We start from the raw sequence: 24497 nt of genomic DNA, 5'->3' as shown, positions 1-24497 counted from the left end.
TGTGGCGCGGGTCACCTGAGAATAAGCTGTACTAGAAGATGCAGCGATCGTTATCCCAGCCGTGTGGAATATGCGCCTGGGGCTTGCCTGACCGACACAGGACCTCGGTGGCCACAAGGCAGTGAGTCGTGAGTGAAGGCAACTCAAACCTTTCACTTTTCTCTGGCCAGAGGAAGCCCAGAATAAACAGCAAAGCCCTCTGAGACAGGTCTAAGCAGGGCTTAGGGATTAACTGTAAAGTCCCTCTGAAGCGCGTCCTTTAGTATTGGCAAAGCAAGCCAATGGTCTCCACGCTGCTTCCCCTGTTTTGACTTTCTTTTTCTTTTCTGTTAGCTTTTTCTCTCAGCTGTTCTGGGTATGTGGGAGATAAGTCTCTTATCTCATGCAGAGAGGGCTTCAGCTAGGTTTTTGTTTTAGGGGTACGAATGCCTTACTATAGCTGTGTGTGTGTATATATATATATATATATATATATATATACACACACACGCGCGCACACCACTGGTTTAGCAGTTAACTTCGACTTTCCTGTTCTGTTTGGAGTGTTTTGCACTTCAACTTACATCTTATAAAGGCAGGTCATTTCATTAAGGACTAAGTTGTCCAACCCAATTTCGAAGCTTCTGTTCTTGGCGAAGTTGGTAATCTAATGCTATTTTTTTTGCAAAAAAGGAGACTTCCCTGAAGCAGGGAAGAAATGGCTACAGAGGGACAAAGTAGGCCAGTAACCTTTAGCAAAAGGACAAAGATTCTTTGCAACTTGTGCTGCCATTCTCAAGTGAGAAGAAATGAACTGGGAGCTATACATTGCTCTCAAGAGGAAGCACAGAGCCCAGGTGGGCTTTGAGCTGTGGAAATCCAGCTCAGGGTAACAGGATAAAGCTCTGCTGAGTCACAGAAGTTGGGTTTTTTTGTTTTTTTTTTTTTTCAGAAGTTGCTTGAACAGATCCTAATGAGAGATGTGGGTTTCAGGATATCCAGGATAATATGTTGAAAATACTGGGAACCTGGGAGCTTCCTACCAGTTCTAAGGCAGGAAACTTGATGGAAACTTGCCAACTAAGTTATGCCCAGGATTAAGGAGATGAGCTTAAGTGATTTGTTTATTTTTATCTGCCTGTGTATTCCTGAGTACAGCCTTCATTCTTGCACCAGTGGCAGTTAGCAGTACTGTCGTATGCAGAGGTAATTTAGGGCTTTATCTAGCTCAGAAACAGATTGGAAACAAGTATTTTCCAACCTAATCTTTAAAAATTGGAGTTTTTTGTCTGCTGACCTGTTTGAGCTTTCCACTTCAGGCGTGCCACCAAGCAATAGAAGTAGGTATCGCTGCTGTTTTGGGATCTGATTTGCAAAAGTTGCAATCTGTGTGAGATGTCGTTCTGGCAGAATAGAGGGGCAGGTAGCCATAGGAAATCCTGCATGTGGATTGAGAACCACCTCCCCTGCTGGTAAGATTTGTAGTAATTCCTTGGGAGCAATGCTGCTAGCCTCACGTCATCAGTCTCTGGCTGTAGATGAGCATTTTTGATCCTGTTCCTATTTAGGCAGTCACCCTTTAGATATGGCAGTTAGGTATTTCATGCTTATTTCCCCTACTTTGAGCTGCGCTGCTTTCGTAAAAGCTGTGCTATTACTGCACCACTTTCTGAATGGGATACATTACTATCTCCTTGCTCAGCACTGTTTTTTGTAAATGGTTTGACAATAAACGCACGCAAGTGCTCGTTGACTGAAGGCAGTGAGTATCTAACCTAGGCTTCCTTTTCCAGGTATTACCCATGCCTGCTGCCGGTTGTTTCAGAGCCCTGTGAGAATGCTGTGCTATACAGGTACCCTCCGTGCTTGTCAGCCAGCCCGTGCAGTATCCTGGAAGTCTTAGATTTAGTTCCCTTGTAGTCTCCTTGTCTTGTGCCAGAAGACAGGTAACTGCTGCAAGCTCCTGGTTAGCAATCCCTGTAAGCTGGGAGTTCTGAGAAGTCCTCACCCTCTGCTAATACCCGCTCTACGCGTAGTCTAGGAAACAGCTGGAGGCTTAGGTATTTCCCTCTTCTCCGAATGTGACATTTCTCTCAAATGTGTGGGTCGCTTGCTTTCTTGAGACGGGAATTCATCCCTTGCATCTGGCTGTGATAACGTCTCAGGGGAACAAGCTGCTATTGTCTAACTCTTCTGTGTATTCAGAGTTGGAACTGGGATGGTCTGATGGAGGCAGCGTAACTGCTTTGGATCTGGACTGGTTGATAAAATGTTTTCTTGGTTCAGCCAAAATGAACTGGGGAGCCATGTAAGGCAATGGGAAGTAGTTTCTTGCATGCAGAAACTGACCCGATTGGAGCTGTGATGGCATGAGTATTGAAGCTGATAAGCGCTTTGGAACCTGGTATTTCTTTTGCTCCGGTTCTTTTGGCAAATAAGATTTGAAGGAATTAATCTAAGCAGTAATGCAGGCAGAGGTAAGTTTGTGATGACAGCAGACCTCATCTTTCCTGACTGATCAGTGTAGTCCAGGAGTTTTCTTTAAATTAAGGAAAAGGTCCTCTGTTCACAGTGAACGGGTGAGGGTTCTTTATTTTTTCCATGCATTGTGTTGGAAGATATCAGCGACCACGAGGCATTCAGTAGCAATACTGAAATGCAGCCACTGCTGGAGTGAGGATCTGGGAATCAGCCAGTGTACGTCATCCTACTGCAAAACAGGGAGATCTTAAATTTCATAAGTTATGAAAGAGTTTGCTAGAATCGAGAGTGAAAAGTTGCCCATCTTGTATTTTCAGCAAGTTAGTTTCATGATCTGTGCCAGAGCAGTGCTACATTTCAGTTTTAGAGTTGCGGAGTGGCTTGGGGCATTCGGGATGGAAGCTACTAGTGAAATGAATATTAAATACACATCTTGGGCAGATCTTCCATCTGTTTTATCATCTTCTGAAAAATCTTTATGGTCTGTGTGACAAAGAGCATGGTTTACTTAAGAAGTAGGAAGGTCAGAACTGATCCTGCGAGGTAGGGGGCAATGAGGAGCCTCTCTTAGGGGGACAGATTTCTTCACTAGAGACTGGATGCTCATATGTCTCTCTTTCTCTTCCAGGTTTAACTGGAGTGAGCTGATCCCTCTGCAGTTATGGGGGAGGACCCTGGGCTTGCAGACAGAAAACTCCCAGTTCCTCCTGGAAGGCATGCCTTTCCGCATATTTGGAGGTTCAATGCACTATTTCCGAGTCCCCAGGGAATACTGGGAAGACCGCATGCTTAAGATGAAAGCATGTGGCTTAAACACCCTCACGACGTAAGTGTCCCCTCTCCCTAGGTTCTGTCACATGTACCTTGCAGCCTCTCCCCTCTTCCATAGTAGTTGGTGGGACTTTGGTGTTCATTCCAGTGGGCCATAACAATGTCTTTCTGTACTTGTTATTATGAGAAAAGATAAAGAAGAGAGTAGTGGGAACTCAGGTTTTCTTTAACCGTTGTACACTGCAGTATTCTCAAATACAGACTGGAACAGATGTCTATCAGATGTACTGGGAAAGAGCTGCCTTAATGCTGACGTGATGAGGAAGGGTCAGGCTCCGCAACGGCCATTCAGCACAGCTCTGATTTAGAAATTGCTCTGGTTTGGAGAATGCAAGATGTACCTAGAGAGAGACCACATTTGATGGTCTTGAGAAGCTCGGGTATTGCAGAGTACAGGAAAAGAGTGCAACAAAGTAAGGACTTGTCAGAAAAATGAAGCAAAGGCACAAATAACATGTAAATAGACACTTGTAATGTGTACATGCGGTAGTCTCTCGATCTGTTACTGACTAACAAAGGGAACGCGTAGGTTTTTTTCTGTGCTTTGCAAATGCAGTGCCCTTTTCAGCCCTTCACCTCCACTGCCCTAACTCTGCATTTCAGGTACGTGCCGTGGAACCTTCATGAACAAGAAAGAGGGAAGTTTGACTTCAGTCGAAACCTGGATCTAGAGTATGTGGTACAGACAGCTCTATTATTAAATACTGCTGTTTTGAGGGGAGGGCGTGTGTGGCGGTTCTGGATGAAGATGCCATTTCCAGCTTCTGAAGCAAAGCCTGTACCTTGATCAGGCAGTGGAGACACTCGTTCCTTCCCCTGCTGTCTGCAGTCCTGGGAACTTGCAGGTTTAGTCCCAATCCAGCATAGTTGCTTCACGAAGCAATTCTCTTCTGGTTCTGGTCCCTAAATTTCATGGTGATTGGTGTATTAGGAGTGCATGGAGTAGGAATTCTGCAGTCAGACAATAATTGTGCTGTCTGGATCTCTAGGGCCTTCGTTTCACTGGCAGCTAAAAATGGACTGTGGGTGATTCTGCGTCCTGGACCTTATATCTGCTCTGAATGGGACCTTGGTGGTCTGCCCAGGTAAGTGTGTACGTAGTTCAGTTGAGGCAAGCATTTGGCGCTGTGGAAAAAAACACCAAAACCCCTGATGATACGGTTGAGCCCCCTTCAAAGATTTAGAGTGGCTGGCTGTTAGATGGGAATATTTATTTCCTGTGTCCCCAAAACAGTTAAAGGCCCATTATGTTATTGAGCTGTCCTAAGCAGTAGAGATAGCAAGTCTGAAACCAGAGTTGGGGGTTTCTTGAGTGGTTATTCTTTAAAATAATAATTGTGTTATGGCATAATGGTTACAGCAAGAAAATAGAATTGGGGAAATCTATCTTCTGTTGCTGTTGCAACTTGACTATGTATAATATGAATAGTACTATTTGCTGCTTGATGCAAGAATCTGCTTCATCTCAGTTCCATTTTAAAAGTCTTACTAGAACATATGTATTATATGGCTGGCAGTAATAAAGACCCATAACTTTTCCAACCTCCTGTTGTATTTTCTCCTAAAGCACACAGCTTGCTGGTAAGAGGCTTTGAGAGCTGAGTTGCATACGTCAGCTTTGAGACCTGCCTGGTTACTAGATCCCAGTGGAACCAGTGCCAGGTTACATACCACTTGTTTTCCTCAACTTCACAGAGCATAAACCTCAGTGGAGTTGCCTGCCAAAATTTGGGTATTATTTCTTTTAATCTTTTCATTTTTCAGAATGCCCTACCTTTGGCATCAGAGAGTTCAGGTGCAGAACTGCAAAGGTGTGTCAGGGACTTACTCCCGAGAGCGTGGCTACTTGTGACCAGAGGCAGGAGCTAGCTCTGTGTTAGATTATGAGAAGTGCATATATTGTCGGTTGTTGCCACATCACCCATGTATTTTTTAATCAGACAGATAAAAGATTCTGATAAAGAGCAACAGGACTATTCTCATTTTACAGATAAAAAGGCGATGATTTTGTATGCCCACCGAGCTGCATATAGCATACAGGAATTGAGTCTTTCAGACATCTGGAAGCACTATTAATTAATGGCTCCTTTTTCAGAGACAAGGAAGGTACAAGCTCACTCTGCTTAAATTGTTACAGCACTACATTGTTCTGCTCTTAAACAAATTGCCCTTTTCTATGTTAACCCCAAACCAGCGAACTAAGTCTTGTAAATCAGCAGTAGACCATGGGAACAATTACCGGAAGCTTTGTTTTGAGCGATGATTGGGGTTTTATGAGGGAGCACTTGGTTGTAGTGTGCCCTTGGAGATGTGGGGATTTCCAGAGTAACCTTTAGAGTGGTAAGTTTAGCCCTTGAAATCTTATTGGGAAAGTTAATGAAATGATCTTAGGCCCAAAATACACAACAAAAAGAAGGGGAACGGCTTGGCAATTGCAGTCTGAACTCATTTAGAAGTGTGAGTGGTAGATAGCCTCGCATGGTGTCATTCACTGACTCACGATGTTGTCCATACCTGCACCGCTGGCTTAGCCGAGTGACACTGAAAGACCAATGATTCCTGCCCAAATGTGCCTTGATGTCGGTGGGTGGTGTTACTTCTGGCAGCCTTGACTGGACAGGAGACTAGGAGATGCTCTTTGCTGCTTTTCTCATAGTTGGCTCCTGCAAGACCCAGAGATGCAACTGAGGACAACGTACAAGGGCTTCACAGAAGCTGTGGATGCCTATTTTGATCATCTGATGCCTATTGTCGTCCCTCTTCAGGCAAGTACGATCCATTACCCTCTCTGTCCACAAGTGGGAACTGTCTGCACAGATGAGTGTGACATGTGTCGTGTAATGGCAGCAGTAATTGAAGCAATAACCAATCTACTAGCTTCGCTTTACGAACCAGTATGGAGAGTAGTTATTTGTGTCAGCTCTCCAGATCCAGCTGTTTGATTCTGCATAGACTTTGGGAGGATGAGCTGAGTCCACCTGAGACTCATGCATCCTTTCTGCAAGCCAGTGCCACTGTGATTTTGGTCCCTCTGATTAGAAATCACGGTGAACAACTTCTCCCTTTTCTTCCCAACAGTACAAGAAAGGAGGTCCCATCATTGCAGTCCAAGTGGAGAATGAATATGGTTCCTACGCCAAAGACCCAAACTACATGACCTATGTTAAAATGGTAACGTTGGCACATTTACTTGTTTCTGTGGTGAATCTCTTTCTACCTTCCTTTCTTTCTTCTGAATAACTTTTGAGCATGGCTTCAGAAACCCTTGAAAGCATCAGTGCAGAATTTAGCTGGATTTCCCTTGATGTTTCTTCCTGGAATGGAAGAGATGGCATATGACCCTCTGAATATTGATAAGCCTGTTCTTATATCTTCCAGAGAAGATGGTGATAGGGAAATGGGGGAGTATCTGTAATAGTTGGCCTTGAAGAAGCTGTCTCCTGATAGTCCTGTTTTGCTTCTCTTGGATGACATTAGAGAAGGGTTTCTCTTTGTCTCTGTTGACTTTCCTGGGAGGAAGGTTTATGTGAACAAGCCACCAGCACACTCCTGAACTTGTGCAATCTGGAGCTCAGCATCAGGCAGGTTAATTTGCCTAATGCCTCCCTTACCCTCGTCAAACAGAGACGAGACTGTGCCCTGGCTCCTGCCTCTGAACTGAATGATAAAGAGTTGGCCAGTGCCCAAGGAGGCCAGGTTATCCTGGTGGATCTGCCTCTGACCTGTTCATTCACCCCCAGTACAATTGCAAGGCAGACAGTTAACAAGATCTGCAGTATGTCTCACAAGGTTCGTTGTTTAATTTCTCACTGAATGCTTAATAGTGTTGCTGCACGTGAGAGAGGTTACCCATCCAGTGGTGTGTATGTGCTGTAAATTGTACGTTCCCTGCTCTTCTGCTACAGCATTATCAGATCCTTCTGAAACCCTTTGGGTACCCCAGCTTTGCCCTGAGCACCCTGAGGTTAGCTCTGGCTCAGATTGTCCTGTTGCTCAGGGTATACAGAGGCTCTTCAACCAAATAAATCGCATGGCAGGAGTCCTAATCTGCTTAGAGTGGTGCCTGTTCCTGCACTAACTCCATCTCGTGGAGTGATTTAACATTGCTTAGAAGGTTAAATATGAAGTGTACATACGAACAAGTTAGAGTCAGTTGCCAATCTGAACTGATAACGTCAAAATTGTCTGTTATATCTACATAGTTTCCCCCCGCTCTGTCCCACCAGTGGCAAACATATAAACAAATGGCTTTGAGAGCCCTAAATGAATGCGGCATAGAGACTGTTGTCTCTGAACAGCATGCCGACTCGGTGCTTGCCTTTCCATATCTCAGTGATGAAAGAGCTTGTGATGTTTCACAGACTTGTCAGAACAGATAATGTTTCCTTGCCAGGCCTGTGGGTGTATTTTTGCAGTGCTGTTTCGTCATGTTCTGGTATTGTGTGCAACTTACATCTGAGGATGTATATTACAGTAGTTAAAGACAAAAATGTGGGAAAGCAGGATTTGCAGGGCTTCCTTGTTGGTTGAAGTGGGATCTAATGTGAGGTGGAGCTCCTAGTCTTTGTTCTGGTGTGGGCTTTGAGCTTTGAGTGTGGCAAGTTGATTAATTCACATCTGCATCTAGCATATATGACGATGTTGCAATCTTCCTGGAATTAATATACCCATTAAAAAAAAAAAAGCACAACTCACACAAAACCTGAAATCCCTGTCCTTATCTCACTCTTCTGGGAGCAGTGCCTTTGCCTTCCAAAACGCCTTGGCCATGAAAGGGTGTATTGACACGTCCCTCCCCACGCTGTACATGAGCTGGGATTAGCTGAGCGCACACCTGTGTCTGCCTCAGATGCTGTTTCTATTCCTGGTTTCTCTGCTGCACCCGAAATCCTGTAATGCATTTCAATGTGTGGCAGCTGTCTGATGTTTCTCCATTTTGCGCTTATATTTGAAAGGAGGGGAAGAACCTTGGTATCAGTGCAGTGCTCCAAGAATTATCTTAATAAATTTTGTTAGAAATTCTGGTTCCCTCAGTAGCTGAATTTTGTCCAATACCAGCATCTGCTCAGGTATCAATTTAGTGATAAGTTGATAAATAACCAGGTTGTCTTAACGCTGAATTGGGTTTGTCTTTAAACTCTTGTTGGAATGCTGCTCTAATGTAGACTGTGTGTAATGCTCAGGTCTACTCTTTGTGTCTAGGCATGTGCAATATGCAAATAAACACACAGCAGACATTAACCACTTGGTGCACGTGATGCAAATAACTCCTGTGTGAGCTGATGTGTCTTTATCACCATTTTACAGTTAGTAATTTAGAATTAAGAGACTGGAGGCTTGTTTTCAAAGTGCCTTGAAGCTGAAGGAGTGACTTCCAATGCAGGTACAGTGAAAAGAGGGGTTAATTTGCAACTAGGGTTTCCTAATCTCTCCTTCAAACATCAGCCACTGTTCTGTAAAAAATCAACTGTAAGAGAAGAATTCTAACAGGAAGAGCCTTGTGTGTGCATATGCATTTTAAAAACCTTATAGTGCTATTTCATACACTGCTGCGATATTGAAGAGCCAGTAAATTCATTCAGACTTGGCTATTCAAGAACATAGATACCTGAGCCTGTGATGGCATTCACTGGCAAAGCGGCTATTTTCTCCTTTCAGCTTCCATTGTTAGACAGTCAGGAAGGGTGAGCTGCTTTTCTTTTTCTTCTTCCGCCTGAAGCCGCCTTTTGATGGAAAGTGAAGCTATTTATTAAACTGATGTCAGAAGAAGAAGATAAAATCTTGAAGCTTGATGCATCAGTGAGAAACCGATCCAGCTCTCTAAAACAAAATATGATTTTTCAGTTGTCTTTAAGCTGGAAAAAGTAGGCAGGGAAGCTTCAGGAGGAATAGGAGATGTCACAGGAATAATATTTCTTACCAAGCCACTACCAGTTTTAAGCTGTCCCCAGAGAAGGTGATAATGTACTTCAGTGCTTTAATATCCTGACAAATACTATACCTGGGCTGTTAACGCAATGGCTTTTCCTCTTTTTAATTTAGGCTCTGTTAAACAGAGGGATTGTGGAACTGTTAATGACTTCAGACAACAAGAACGGGCTGTCGTTTGGCTTAGTGGAAGGAGGTATGTGCTTGTCGGAGAGCAAGGTAAGACTATGTTCTTTGTCCGGGGCAGCTGATGAAATGTAGCCTTCGAATGAGAGCAGCAGGCTCTGTTTGCTAAGCTGCACCCATTAACTGTGTTCTGTTTGTGGCAGGAGCTCCAGCAGCAGAGGAGGGACCCCCTTAGCTGGATGGTACGCACGCAGAACAAACCCAGTCCCTTCCCAGAAACATTTAGAGTGGGTTTTTTCAACATAAGGTGTAACACAGTGATAGCAGGATTGCTCCATGGGGAGGCAGCCTCTCTGCTTTCGAGGACATTAAGCGCGTGCAAAGGAAATACCTGGCTGCCTTCTGTCTAGTATTGGGTGTCTGTACTTCCCAATGAGGTTAGCCAAGAGATGGCAGCACCTACCATTTCTTGGTGATGTTTCCCCCAGATTAAAATGCTGAAAATACTACTCCTTATTGCTTCACTTGAATATATATTAAACAAGTACCTCACCGATCACTAGTAGTAATAACTTTTCCTTAAGATACCTGCTTTGCAATCGAAAAGAGAAGAAAAAAGTCCGTGAAAACCTAGATTCTGAAATCTAACGTCCTCTAAGTTTAGCACTGGTTTGCAGGGCAGCCCTGTCTTCTCATCAAGCTTAGGTAGGTAAAGAATCATAGAATCACAGAATCGCAGGTTGGAAGGGACCTCAGGGATCATCTGGTCCAACCTTTCTTGGCAAAAGCACAGTCTAGACAAGATGGCCCAGCACCCTGTCCAGCTGAAAGGAGTGTGTCAGATGTGCATAATTTACTATGTACTTGGCCTCTGATCTCTCCCGTGTTTCTGCCAGTTGTCTCCCTGAGTAGTAATTGCTTCCCTGAATGAAGTGTTTGCAGGGTGCAGTCTTTGAGTGCTCCTGTCATCACTCAGTCATAAATACTGTTAATTTTCTAATCTCAGGCATGGAGATGATTAAAGGGGAAGACTTTTGCCTCCTTTTTTTCCTCCTCTTGTTTCTATATGACAGTATGAGAGGGACAAATTCAGTAACTCTGAAGTCCACGGGCCTTCGTCAGTATGGTGGTCTTCTCAATTGTATTTTTTTGGTGTGCAGCAGTTTCCAGCCTTGACCACACAGAGTCACTCTCTTCCTGCCAGCGAGCTGGCATGCAGAAGGGCTGGTGTGGAAATCCCTGTCTAGCGCCCACCATCTTCTGTGGGAATGTTTACTGCCTCAGAGCTCGTTCTTGTTTGGAGTTGTCTTTTCCAGCGTGTTGCATGCTGAGAGCTCTTTGATACCAATTTGCCTCTTAGATGTCATAACAATCTGCTCATTAGAGTCAACATGTCAAGTAGTCAGATGCGTGGAATAACTAGGGCTCAAAGCAGTATAGCAGTAAGGTGGTTATGAAAGCGCAAAAGGAGAGAAAACAAAATCTACTGTAGAAATGCCTAAGAAAATACAGAGAAGACTCCATGCTGGAGTTGAAAACTAATACAGTGATTCTGTGATTTTGTTTATTCTGTTGATCAGTGGTGCACGGATTCCTTTCCAAGAAACATTTGTCGGTTCCTGTTAATGCCAGGAGCAGTCAGTCTGGTGCTCTGCAGAGAAAACTCTTGTAGGAGGACCTGAAACTACAGCGTTGTAGCCCTTGTTCAGTGGTTGCAGCACATTTTCAGGGGATGAGGAGGATGGGTATAGTGGGATGTTCCGTGCTGGAGGGAAGAAAATCTCAGTCAGGCTCAGAGTACCTGTGCAGCTCCTGCAATCATCCTGCCTTCATGGGCACAGTCAGTGGCAGGAATCCCAAGCTGGGTGGCTCTAGCCTGACCTGGTACAGCCATTCTGGGAGCTGATGGGTGACAAAATAAAAACTCCGGTTTGTCTCCTGGCTATGGCCGAAGCACCATGGTGGACAGCTGTGTGTAACTATCTACTGTGGAAAGGGTGAAGAAGGCTTTGGGGACTGGTTCTCCACACCATGAAGAGCAGAATTGGGCGTCTTTGCTTTCAGGATTGCCAACTAATGTTGGCATCAACGCTAAATCCGTGTTTTATTCTGTTCTCCCACCATATTTGCCTATGCCAAATTCTTCAGCTTAGCACACTACATAGGTCAGCCTATTAAAATCAAGGTATAAATAGGGAGAAGTGAGCTTTTGCTTCTGTGAATATTCTGTTTGAAGTGCTCTGTCTGACACAACTGGGGCTGGATTTGATACCAGCGCTCTTGTAAGAAGTCAGTTTTTAATACAGAATCATATCTTTGCTCCTGCATTTTCAAAGTTTCTTGGGAGAAATATCATCAGTGTGACCGAGGGCTAGGAAGGTATGAAAACAGTTCAAACGTGTACCGGGGGCTGGGACACTGACACCAGATTAGAGTCTTCTAACACATCAGCTCCTGCAGACAGGACTTCCCGCTCTAGTGCTTGAAGATCATGCAGCGACTTTCGCTATACATGCCGTGCACACAAACTAGTTGCCGGTTCCCCCATGCTGCACAGGGCAGAAGCACAGATAAGTCTTCCAATTACAATTTCTATCTGGTTCACTTGTACTGCGGTTTTTCTCACCCACCCCCACAGACATGACAAGCTGTAAGATATTGCCTGGGTAGTGATTCCTGCAGCTAAAGCCTGGGAGATCAGTGTGGCATCCAGATATGACTTTCTAATAATAAGTTTGCCTTTATGTGGTGCCTTTTATCTGAGGATCTCCAAGTGCTTTACAGCCTCTAATTAAAGCTTGTGACACCCCATGAGCTGCTCTGATGCTCTCTCTTTCTAGTATCTCTGAATATTAGAGCTAAAAAGTTGGCCTGCAAGTATTCCACTGTATGCTGTGGTCCAGTGCTGTGGTCTGCATATTAAGCGAAGACTTTGATGGGAAATTTCCGAGGAGGTTGTATTGGTGGTTCAGCTGTTCCAGGTCCCCCTGAGCTTGTGCTGGGCTGATGCCTAAGGAGATGGTCCCCTACGCATTTTGTACGTGTCTCAATTAATAAAAACTTTTTCTTTTCCCAATAGCATTGGCCACTGTTAACTTTCAGAAACTGGAACCTGGGCTACTGAAATATCTGGACACAGTGCAGGTAAGACGCAGAAAAGTTCACCTACGTTTTCCAGGACAGCATTAGAAATGAAGCACTGATAATCTGTTTTGAGGTTTTGTATTGGTTTGGTTTTTAGGTTTTTTTGAACCAGTATTTGGGCTTCCTTCTCATTTAGACCAAATCCTTCTGGCACCGGTACTTACAATGATTTCTCTGGAAAGTGAAGGTTTTAGGTATGCTGTTATCCAGCACCTTCTTAAAAGCTTTCCATTCAGCTGTGTCCCGTGGCCTGTCCTTAGCTTAGGGGTTAGACTTCTTCACACTTTCAAGTGTTGATACCCATTAGCATCCTACTCTGCAATTGTCAGACTTCTCTCTTGAAGTTCAGGCATCTTTTTTCTCAAATTCTCTTACCCTGATGCTGTGGATGCCATCAAAAGCATGTTTGAAAACTGTAGTCTTCAAATGCTGGGTGCTGATCTACTGCAGTTCTTTCAGGGTACGCTGTGCTGGGTGTTTCACTCATCTCCAATACCTCATATTCAGTGTAGATATATAAAGTTGTATTAATGGCATGCTGTGCAGAAGAGAGTATTGGCCCCACTAGACTTTTGGTCCTATTTCTGCTAGGACCTGCAGCAGAATCGATCAGAGGAATGCTTTGATTTCAGATCTGCTTCCACAACAACTTCACAAAACACCTTCCACACAGCGCAGTCCAAGCTCCTCCTGCCTTCTCAGCAGCCTGTCTGGCATTTAACAGTGCTCACTGCGGAAAAGCATTCAAATTCAGTGTCTTTCACCACCCATGCTGTCAGAGATGTGAATCAGGGGTAGGGAATTGCTAATGACCACTTGATGAGAAAAGTATCTTGATTGTGTGATGAGGGAGTAGTCAAGGAATAACAAGTTTTGCTTTCTAGTGACAAGTTCTCTCTCTCTTTGCATCCTCTGTCCTCTTCTTTCCCTGTTGCTCTGCTTGCTCCAAATGTCAGCCTGGAAAGATGTGAACAACTGACATCTGGCCCTGGCCGTGATCGATTCTCTTCTGATCTCTTCCCTTGGCTTTTGCCTGGACTGTGTGAAAGGAAACCTTGCTGCTGGCATGCTGAACGTTGGATCCTACCACTTTATTTGTTTTCTTTTTCTGTACAGGCAAAAGGGGCTCTGCTGCATGTGCTTTCACCTTTGTTAGGTCTTACAAAATTCCCCAAACCCTGCAAATGAACAGAAGGCAGCACCTTCCCTCCCAATGTGATACATAAAAGTAATATGGCCCAATAAAAGCAGCTCCTCCTTTGCCACACTTACTAATTACAAAATAGGAAGCCTGTCATTCATATTTGTAAGGATTGTGAAGCTACACTATCTTTGCCTTGTTATGGTCTCTTATTGCAGAGGGTGATAAAACTCCTTCTTTGACTAGTTTACTGGGGACAGATTGATTAAACATGTTTCCAAGAGCTGGTCTGAACCTGGAACAACTAGATTATTACAGGCATCTGCAGTTGTTTTCTCCTAATGAAACATGAGTTTCTTTAATGCCACTTACCTTGGCCGTTTCATGTGGCATCAGGTAAAGCCCCTATCAAATACAGGGCAAAATTGCCTTGACTAGAAATAAATACCATGAGGAGCGAGTGCCAGCCAGGCTGGGCACATGTTGTCCTGTCCAGTGTGATGGGACCGGGTGGAATTCTACAGGAGCTAAGGGAGCTGGCAAGCAGTGACAAATGGGAAGCAATTGCTCTGTGTGCAGAGCCTTTTTAATGAAGACCTAATTCCTGCAAAGGCTAATTCTTCCCTGCCAACACCATATGCAGCATTAAAAAGGCATTAAGCCGCTAAGGTCTGCGGTTCCTACCTTGGCAAGCATTGGCTGCAGTGCACCTGCAAACTCTCAGCTGGCAGTGGCGTAGCTGATAAGCAGACATTTATAAATGTGTATTTCTAGCAGAAGCTAAACAGTGACAGTTGGTTTGTCTTTTTGCTACAGCTCTACCAAACAACAACATCCAGAATGGTTTGGTATCACCTAATTGTGTGCCGTGGTTTTTGCTTTGTGCCTAGCAGAGTACTTCTCTGCTTTGCTTGCTTGTTTTGGGCATTGCTGGTCCACAGCTTCTCATTCCTCACAGGTTCAGAGCTCCTTAGCTGCTTTTTTTTTATGCCAACTTGAGAAGAAAACACTCTTGTAAACCATGTTTCCAAACTGCATTTGAACAATGCTTCTCTAGAAAATAGGGATGAGTGCAAGACTGCCCTGTCTCTATTTTAACTCTTTGGTTTTGTTTTGATACAGAGAGATCAGCCAAAGATGGTCATGGAGTATTGGACGGGATGGTTTGATAACTGGGGAGGCCCTCACTATGTCTTTGATGCAGATGGTGAGCACCATATACTGTTCTTTTAGACAGCAGGTTTATTGCTTAGCAAATAGGCATGGAAAAATGACATACAACTCTCAGATTTTCTGTCCTGCTGTAACCTTTGCTTTGTGTGAGCCTTTGCAAATGAATAATCTCTGTGTGTGTGTGTGTGGGTCACATTGCCGTGCCTTGGATTTTCCTTAGTAGTGTTAGTAAACAGCAGCTCTTTTTAAAAAAATATATATTGTTATTTTTATTCCTTGAAGAGGGACTCTATGGGGTGTGCAGCGAGCCAAACATCTTAAGGTATTAGTGTCAACGTGTCCTAAGGCCTCGTGCTACTCTATGTTGATTTAAAAATGCAGCCCAGAGATTTAAGTCATCTCTTTCACCTCCTGAGGTAATCTAAATCCTGTGAAGACTTTATTTGTATTTTGTAAAAATGTCACAAGTTTGGTGAAACCTCCATCATAACGACATTACTTGTCTAGTGAATAAACACTCCTTGTTAAGAGAGGATTATTTTACCTTTTGTGGAAACATGGTGAACTTAAGCCTCTTGCAAGTATAGCATCTTCTGAAAAGTATCATATTTTTTTCTAGTTTAAAAGCTCATTAGGAAAGAAGACTGTTACTAAAAAAACCCCAACAACCCCAGAACCTCCAGGGCATCTAAAGTACAGTGAGAACAGAGATATATAAGACTGTTTTAATGATGCTCTCATCCTCCTGAAATTGTCTTTGTAATTGGGTCATTGGTGTGTTGAGTTTAGGAGTCTGACTGAGTAGTCTTTACAACTCTTCTGCTTAACAGCAAAATTCCTGCTCAATTACATGAGCTTTACCCTTTTTCACCTATACAAGCGGTATATTTGAAGGTATTAATATGTCCCGATATGTCAGTAGACGTGCTGCCCTCACTGAGGGCAAAATACAAATCACAATATGAATCACTGTAGTTACATGGTGTGACTGACTGACAAGGACCAGAATGTTTGTGTCTAGTTTGAATTACCGGCAGAGTGTTGGCCTAGCTTCTTGGTCTGTGTCCTTCCTGGCACTGCCCTTCCTTTACAGAAATGGTGAATACTGTGGCAAGCATCCTCAAATTAGGAGCATCCATCAATCTCTACATGTTTCACGGAGGCACCAACTTTGGCTTCATGAACGGTGCTTTGGAGGCTGATGAATACAAGTCAGATGTCACCAGTTATGGTGAGTTTTCTTTCACTGCCTTGCCCATGCACCTACTGTGAGAGTGCAGCTCGGACTACCATTTCGGCTAGTTACAGTTGACGGACACATTGAGAAATGATCAGTACAACCACTTTGTCACAGAGAGACGAGTTGGAACATAGCTCAGAAGCAAATGCCTGCCTCTAACGGGGCTTACATTAGTGTTTCCTATTTCCAGTCCCATTCCAGGATGTGGAGGATCCCCTCATTCTGAACTGGGAATAGAAGTCGCACATGATAACTTTGCTTTTCATCTTATCTCCATGCTGGCTCTTCTTTCTAGCGAAAGACGGTGATCTGAGATACAGGGTTTTTTTTTTTATTTTTGCCACACCAAATTGTACCGTAAGCTCTTTTCATCCCAACAGCCCTTTGTTAAAATTGTTAATTGTTGACTTTATCCTGTGTGAAATTCTGGATAAGTGCAAATTAGATCTCTGAAAGTACGTTGCTCCTTGGTGAGTGGCTCTTCTCCAAATTAAGCAACTCTATGCTTGTCTAGCTACATTCACACAGATAAAAGCATACAGGTTTCCATAATATAGACAGTGCCAAGAAAATTGTATCTTGGGCTTTCACTTCTCTGATGACAGCGTACATGAAGGCTGTCCCAGAGCTGCTGTGCATTTTTTAAAACATATGTGCTGCTTTTTCAGATTACGATGCTGTGCTTACAGAGGCTGGAGACTACACATCCAAATTTTTCAAGCTCAGACAACTCTTCAGCATGATCATTGGTAATTATAAATCCAAGAACCAAAATACTGTTCTACCTACAGTGTTAAATCAGAGACTTGTTTAAACTGGCCCTTCTGCTGGAGCCCTGAGACTCTGGTTGCTTTTTCTGAAAGATGGCAGGGAGGGCCAAAGGAGATCTGGAGGGGCCTTAAATATGTGTTGGCTTTTTGCATCTGAAATAGTTGCTCCATCTTTCTCTTTCTTTTTGCATCACAGGCCAGCCTCTTCCTCTCCCTCCCATGATTGAAAGCAAGGCATCATACGGTGCGATCCTGTTGCATCAATATATCTCTCTCTGGGATGTGTTACCATCTCTTTTACAGGTAGTACTACCAATTTTAATGCACTAAATGTACTAAAAGGCATCACCTCTTAGGTGGAAAAGGTGATTAGTGCACTGGCTTGTTATCCCATGAGGATAAGGTTGGGGACTATTTTATCAAGGATACACAAAGGACGCAGATCTTTGATCTCACCTTTTTTACTGCTACTTCTGTTTCCTTGGAATTCCCGTTTTGCAAGTCCTTGGCTCCCTTTTCTGGTACCTTGTCGTCATTGCTTTCATAGAGTCATAAGGTAATTCAGGTTGGAACAGACCTCTGGACGCTTACAGGGAAAACGTAACCTGTGGCAGAGTGGAACACCTGTCTTAAATGAATTGCCTCTATGTGGCCTGTCAATTATGAGAGGCGACTTCCACCGTTAAATTTGTTTCTCCTTTGCAGCCCATTAAGTCAGAGCTTCCTATTAACATGGAGAATCTGCATCTAAATGATAGCAGTGGGCAGTCGTATGGATATGTGCTCTACGAGACTGTCATATTTGGCGGTGGACATCTGCATTCAAGGGACCATGTCCGTGACCGAGCACAGGTAAGGAGCAGAGGACAACTGTGACTAACTTCAGTCAGATGTAAATGCCTTGGTCTTGGCAGCTAGGCAGGGAATGGGTCAACCATGAAGGAAAACGGGAAGTTTTAGATTAGAAGCATGATTCGCTCTTTTCAGTTCTCAGCTAAGCCCCAACTCTTACCATTTGTAAATCAGCTTGCGGTTCCCATCTACTAAAACTTACAATATGTTTAAACATCAGAATATTGAATGTTCGGAGAAATGTTTTTTCCCACCTAGACGCACAGTCCCACCCAGTGACACAGTTATGGGCACCGAATTGGTTCGAGTTTCAAGCAGAGACAATTTCCTCCCCAAATACAACTTCAGTAACCTGTGCAACACATGTTAATAGTATAATTGATGAGAATTTGCTCTCCTCCCTTATGCTCTGTTATGCAGGTGTTTGTTAACACCATGTACGTTGGTGAGTTGGACTACAACACAGTGGAGCTCTCCCTTCCTGAAGGACAGGTAACTAATTGGAGATTGCTCACAGCAATAGTATGTGGATAACAGAACCAAGACTGCTGAAGAGGCATAGCTCTCAAGAAGTCACCTCCCACCTAATCCATTTAACTAGCTGGTATGGTAGCGGGACACAGGGAACAGTTGTTATAATCTAATTAGACACTATTTCACTGGTGAAATACAGCGTGATTTCACTGCCAAGTTACTATTTGTGATTGAGAAGTGTTTTTTGAATACTTTTCCATGGAGAAAATTCAAGTCAGCGTAGTCCTTGCTGCACAAAATTTGCCAGCCTTTCTGCCACACCCACAAACTGTAGACATTGGGTACCAGTACCCTGTTTGTGCAGATTAGGTCCATGTAGGCTTCACCTTCCTTAGCACAAAGCAGGTTTTAAGGGGGCTTGGGGGCTTTTGCACCTTTTAGGTCTCAAATGAAATGGGGGGACTGTAGCTCTGAGAGTAGCTATACCCTGGCAGAAGTTGGCAATAAGAATAGTATATTGATGGAATGCGTGTCAACAGAGCTGTGCGTGGCTCCTCTGAGTAGGTGAGTGGGTGGATGTACTAGTTGTTCTCATGACTTGTGGGAGAGCTATATGACATAAGCCTGTACTATGTCAAACTCCATCTCTGGTTCTGTGGGTGATACCAGAATGGCACTTAAAAATTCAACAGTAAAAAAAAAGAAAACTTCTATGAAGAGGCTGGGAGTTCCTCAGTGGCATCACTATTTGCAGTAGCTGAAAGATATGGGGGCACTGTTCACATAATTCAGAAGTTTAAAGAAAACAGATAAATTGCAACTGTTGAAGGTATTGGTGCCACCTCCCCTCTTAAACACCTCTACTGACCTCTGTTAACCAAGTATTATGGCTGATACAGCACATGCTGCACACTGGTCCAGCTGATGCTCTTCCTTCCCCCCCTCCCAGGGATTCAGGCAGCTAAGGCTCCTCGTAGAGAACCGTGGTCGCGTCAATTATGGCCTGGCATTGAATGAACAGAGAAAAGGTAAGTAAAGCTCTTTGTTCTCAAACTGTCCTAGATAGTTCTCTGAATTTAAGCACTGTAGAACTCTGTGTTGTGTACTTTACACAGAACCAAACTGAAGACCCAATACAGCTATCGTAGCGCTGGCCAAGACTACCATCTGGGAGTCGGTGGGAAACAGTATGACGGAGGGAACTTGTTAAAAAACACAGTTCATCACCCCCTGTCCGGAGTGATGGTAGATGAAAAGCAGTGGCTGCTTGATGGCTTGCATTAAGGCTTCTTATTTTATAGGGGTACGACTAAACCCAAGGCCATCAGTGAATCTTATTCTGCTCTAGATTTGCTAGGTGATGTTAGGGTACCCTTTCTCTTGCTCTGTGAGCATGTTACTTCTCAGGGAAAGAAGGAAAATACCTTTTTTAATCTGTGTTTTCCCCTGGGGTTTGATATTGGAGGACCACTACATTTAAAACCGCACACAGTATCAGGAGGAATGAACTGCATCCTGTTGAGCAGAATTTACTAAAATGTTCAAGTCTTATCACACACAGTTTCGACCTGAAGGAGGTCGAAACCCCAGGATTCTATTTCAGTGGGGAACTGTACACAAAAACTATACAAAACTGACTAATGGAGTTAGGCATGTGACTGTACTAACTTTATTTTACCGCAGAAGAGGTGCATAAAGCCTCTGCGCTGCTTAGGCAGTCTCAACTGCAGTCCTGTAATTAGAACACTGGATTAGGACCCAGGCTTTGCCTGCTACATGGAGAATAGCTTTATCTAAGAAGAGAGTCCTAAAGGGAAATTACTTATTAAGGTGTCTTAAGATTCTTGGATGAAAAGCACTGGCTCAGCCCTGGACATTAGTGCTTGCCCATGTTATATTTTGCTGTACCTATTAGAGAAGTAACTGATCTACTGCTTTAAAAATATCTATACGTGGGCAGCTAACTAAAAAACAACAATAACAACAAAACCCCATCTGCTGCATGTGCCAACAATGTTTTCTGCTTGGAGGGTGTTTAACGGCTTGGTGAGTTGATGCAAAGAAGAGAGTGGAGAGGCCAAAGTATAGTAATGTTCCCCACTCAATCTGGATGAGCAATGGGACCATATGGACTCTAATTCCATTGCAGAATGTGGCTGCTTTCCATCTCCTGCTGTTCCTCGCATTCAAATAGGAAAATCTATCAGCTTTAGCTGTTTTTCAACTCTTCATTGCCCCCATTGCTCTTGCAGGCTTAATTGGTGACGTCTTCTTGAATAAAACCCCCCTGAGGAACTTCAAGATTTACAGTTTGGAGATGAAACCTGGCTTCATGAAAAGGTTTGTGGGATTTAAAAATTTTTTCTTCCTCATTTGAAACCAACTGTTTACCAGCAGTACAAAATCTAATAGGTAGCAGTTAAATGTATCAGAAAATCAACACAAGGTGAAAGTAGGTAGGTGGATTTTTGCACTGCTGAGCTCCTCGCTGATACCTTTGCCTGAAATAGTGCAGAAAATGGTGGCACTTTATCGATACCATTATTTAGGGGTGAAATGTATTCCCAGTGTGGAGGATTTAAAGACTTCCTCACAGCCTGTGCAGCAGGGTTAGATCAGGTAAGTAAAAGTACGGCTTACCCAAAGGGGTGGGTCCCAACACACCCACATGTTGGAGAAGTCTGTGTCTTTCTTGAAATCAGCAATATGGCTGATATATTTAGTAATTCAAACTCGCAAGGGACAGATTAATTCTAGGAAGCTACTAATAGTACATTAACAAGTCCAGATGGCTTCCTCTGTTTGAAGTTATTTTGCTTTAATTCAAGAAAGACTGAAAAAGAAATCTAGCAGGGGTAAGTCAAGGAGCCTCCATTAGTAGATATAGAAAACCTTAGCAAACATTTAAGGCAACAGATGCCCTATGGACTCTGGCCACAATCCAGAGAGACTATTTTCAGTTATGCTGTTAATACCAGAAAGTAACACTTGTGCATCCCCCAAGATATCACAGCTCCCACATTTTACGTAGGAAGCAGAGAGAGGCAATGTTAGACTGAAATGGCTTTTAAAAGAAAAAAAGTCTACATTTTGAAATTTCTAAGGACAACCTTAACAGGTGCTGGGGGGCTACTTGAAGGATTCTTATTGATGGGGTAACTGACGTAACCTTTGCCTGCAGGGTTTTAGAAGAATATTTCCAGTGAGGAACATTAAAGCAAGTGAACTGCTATGCCCAAACAAAAGCAAGATTAGTCAACACTACAATCAGTCACTGGCAATTGACCAGTAGCAATGAAACACAATCAGCTTACAGTCGCTGCGTAGGAGGATGGAGCGCGTGGTATTGTGAAAGGAATTGTTGTAGGCTTTTAGTTGAATAATTCAGTAGCAGTCAAGCTGCACTGGATCAATAACTTCCTGAATCCAAGAGATGCAGTTAGTAAGGGTCAGAAGGAACATGTTCTGACAGAAGCTCAAGGCTTGTGCGGCACTTTGACACTCCTTATTTTCTCTTCTGTTTGTCCCCTGCTCCCAAATCGTTGCCACAGGTAAGAAATAATGCCAGATTCCCCCTAACTAATGCAAACTTGCAAGGATGTGTTCATGTTCCTCCGCAGGAACATGGCCAGGAATGTCTGTTTTGAATCCTATCAATTCTGCAGCTTTTCCTTTAGCCTGTGCAAGCCACATGCATTTAAAGCTTGCGCTGTGGCACTGTCATATCTGAAGAAGGATGGGCACTTCAGCAGCCAACATGAAGCAGAGATTTTTACGCTGCTGCTGTAAAGTATCAGAGATGGTGATAGCCCCATATATCCTTTTCTTGTACCAGAAATTGGCCTATCAGTGATGTGGCAAGCATAGGATAATGAAGACTGAGACATGTACCACCATTACACTTATCTTAAGGGGAGGAGAGAGATCAGCTAGGTGTTTGCCTTGCATGTTTACAGGAGATAACCGCTTCATCCCTTTGCAGCACGAAGAATATTATTACTTTTAGGCCCTACCACTAGAAAGCAACTGCATGACATTCTGGGCCTGCAAGGGAATAGCAACCTTGTTGTAATGACACCCACCCGCCACTGTAAGCAGTGGTTTGCAATGATCTTGAGACCAGTGTTGTGTCTCTCAGTGCTGCCTGGTGCTTCCCTGCTGTTACCTGTGTTTGGTCATTCTCTTACAGCTTGCGACATACTGCTGGATGGAGTGCAGTCCCAGATTACTTTGTCGGTCCGGCTTTTTTTCGTGGAAGGCTGTGGATAGAGCATCAGCCACAGGACACTTTCTTGAAGCTGCAGGCAAGTCCCTTTTTGCCCCCCCTATTTTTTCTTGATCGAGATTTTTTAAAAAGCAGGTTAGACACTTGTGTAATAGCTCTGACTGAGCTCTGCCTTATAGTCTGTATTTTTTTAGTCTTCCTCTGATCTTGGAGAAAGAATTATTTTGAGGGCGTAGAAGTCCTATCAAGCTGGCAGGTAATTCTGTTCAGTCTGTAGTGGTCCTGATGAGAAAACAAGTGCAATACTGATCCTGCAGAGCTGCTAATGAACAGTTAGTCTTTTTTATTGACATACAAATGCTATTTCTTTTCTAGTTGCAGAGGAGTAATGGGCACAAAAATTAAAGGAGGCACTAGTTTTATCCCTGCCTCCTCAATGTGATATGGAAAGAGTCACTTCTTTATAGACATGGCACGAGAATTTGCATTCACATCTTCCTTCTGTGGAAGACTGCCACTCTTGCATAGAACTTGAGATGAAATATTAAGTATTATTAAACTTCCTGCTCCTATTTCAGTCCCTTAGAGCCAAGGTTCATGCCCATCATGATTGTACTGCTCACTTTTCCATTATGCTTTGTTGTAGATTACGCTAGTCAGTAGCAATACAGTATTTCTGCCACCTGGGAAATAGGTAAGGGGAGATATTCTATGCTTGGGAAGAAATAAAGACATGTCTCTTCAAAAGGATGAAGTTTCCTGTACAAGCATGAATCATAAATTGCACATTTTTGAAAGCTTTATCCTTTTAATTAGTACATTAAGGATAACTCCTGTGCAATAGGACTTACTTAAATGTTCATGGCTGCAGGGAGTTGCACAGGCAAAGCAAGCAGAAAACCTGCAGAAAGTGGCCTGAAAGAACGCAAGTGTGAAAGCAGACATAGTTTTCCGTGCGGATGCTAACTAAGCAATACAGCTGCATCAGTAAGTCTGTGTACTCTCCTCATTCTAGGGCTGGGAAAAAGGAGTTGTGTTTGTCAATGGTCAGAACCTGGGCCGCTACTGGAAAATTGGACCTCAGGAAACACTCTACCTTCCTGGCCCCTGGTTATGGAAAGGGAGCAATGAGGTGAGAGGCTTTGGTGGGATTTCTCTTCGCTTGTTTGTATTATTAAAGATTCTGCTCTGAGTCATATTGCAAAGAGCTAGAAATATATGGTATATTAATTACCTATCTCTAGCTGAAAACCAGGGCGATAGAGAGGAAGGAGACTGTTATCTCCTAAGATCTATGAAAATTTAGCTGCTCTAAAGCTGACTATGGCTCTGACAACCATTGAGACATGATGAGGATGGCAGCTAAACTTCAAAGCACTGCATCAAGTTCAAAATCAAGACAAACCTGATTTGGTGCTGGTTCATTTTCTGCATCATGTGGTGCCGAAGAAGAATCACAGTTACTGTACAGTCTCATATTGATTGATCTCCTTAAATGATGCTTCCTTCCCCTGCTGTGATCGTATGCCTTTTCCTCCTAAATATATTTAAAGTAACTCAGCCTTTGTATGAAGGAACTTTATATATCCCTCTCTTCTGCAGATCGTCATCTTTGAAGAACGCACTGCAGGACGCATAATACAATCTGTCGACATACCTTATTTAGGAAGAACCCAGTACGTGGACTGATGAGGGCTTCTTTCCCTTGTTTGGTTCATCTTGAATATTCCTGGTTGCATGTCTGGGGACATGATGGCCCAGGCACTTGGGCACGTTAATTTCCACTAGACCCAGGTAAAGGATTTGCTCTTTGGCAGTAAGTTCAGAAGAGAGAATGGGCCCTGAAGGAACCAGAGTCCATTGTTTCGTAGACGGATGCAGAAGCTCATCTCCCTGCACTACTGAGGACCCACAGCTTGGATAGCTGCGCATGATGTTATGGATCGTCTGGTGAATATGGGGGAGCAAAAAGTTGCTGGAGGCAGGAGAGAGAGAAAGAACTGAAGCCATCTGAACGGAAAGCTGAGCTCAGCTCTCCAGTGACTTTAAAAATGTGTTATTACTGGCCTCCTCATTTTTATAATTAGATAGGGAGAAAATAGTTGGTGAACATGTGAGTAACCAGGTATGGAA

The 24497-nt window shown here is 43.5% G+C and overlaps 1 protein-coding gene across 1 annotated transcript; it reads left to right on the top strand.

Moving 5' to 3' along the window:
* Positions 1-1422: 1422 nt before the first annotated feature.
* LOC104291567 (beta-galactosidase-1-like protein 2) lies at positions 1423-24345 on the top strand. The gene is made up of 20 exons (XM_009890820.1): positions 1423-1451; positions 1773-1832; positions 3089-3286; positions 3895-3963; positions 4281-4376; positions 5948-6056; positions 6370-6462; positions 9334-9415; positions 12425-12489; positions 14753-14837; positions 15897-16034; positions 16712-16792; positions 17010-17116; positions 17519-17665; positions 18086-18157; positions 19089-19167; positions 20392-20479; positions 22329-22443; positions 23380-23496; positions 23967-24345. Exons 1-20 carry the CDS (start codon positions 1423-1425, stop codon positions 24051-24053), a joined length of 1917 nt encoding a protein of 638 aa, XP_009889122.1. The 3' UTR covers positions 24054-24345.
* Positions 24346-24497: the final 152 nt, after the last annotated feature.

Source organism: Charadrius vociferus, unplaced genomic scaffold (assembly GCF_000708025.1).
Source record: "Charadrius vociferus isolate BGI_N301 unplaced genomic scaffold, ASM70802v2 scaffold858, whole genome shotgun sequence".
Lineage (NCBI taxonomy): Eukaryota > Metazoa > Chordata > Aves > Charadriiformes > Charadriidae > Charadrius > Charadrius vociferus.
Note: the sequence above shows the minus strand (reverse complement) of the source record. Positions and strands in the feature narration are given on the sequence as shown.

What these genes read in the sequence shown, in the direction of transcription:
- LOC104291567 (XM_009890820.1), top strand. Translation starts at nt 1,423, where the DNA reads ATGTGGATTGAGAACCACCTCCCCTGCTG. An exon ending in CTATGTCTTTGATGCAGATG is followed by an intron (nt 14,838 to 15,896) that starts GTGAGCACCATA and finishes CTTCCTTTACAG; the next exon opens with AAATGGTGAATACTGTGGCA. An exon ending in ACTCTTCAGCATGATCATTG is followed by an intron (nt 16,793 to 17,009) that starts GTAATTATAAAT and finishes TTTGCATCACAG; the next exon opens with GCCAGCCTCTTCCTCTCCCT.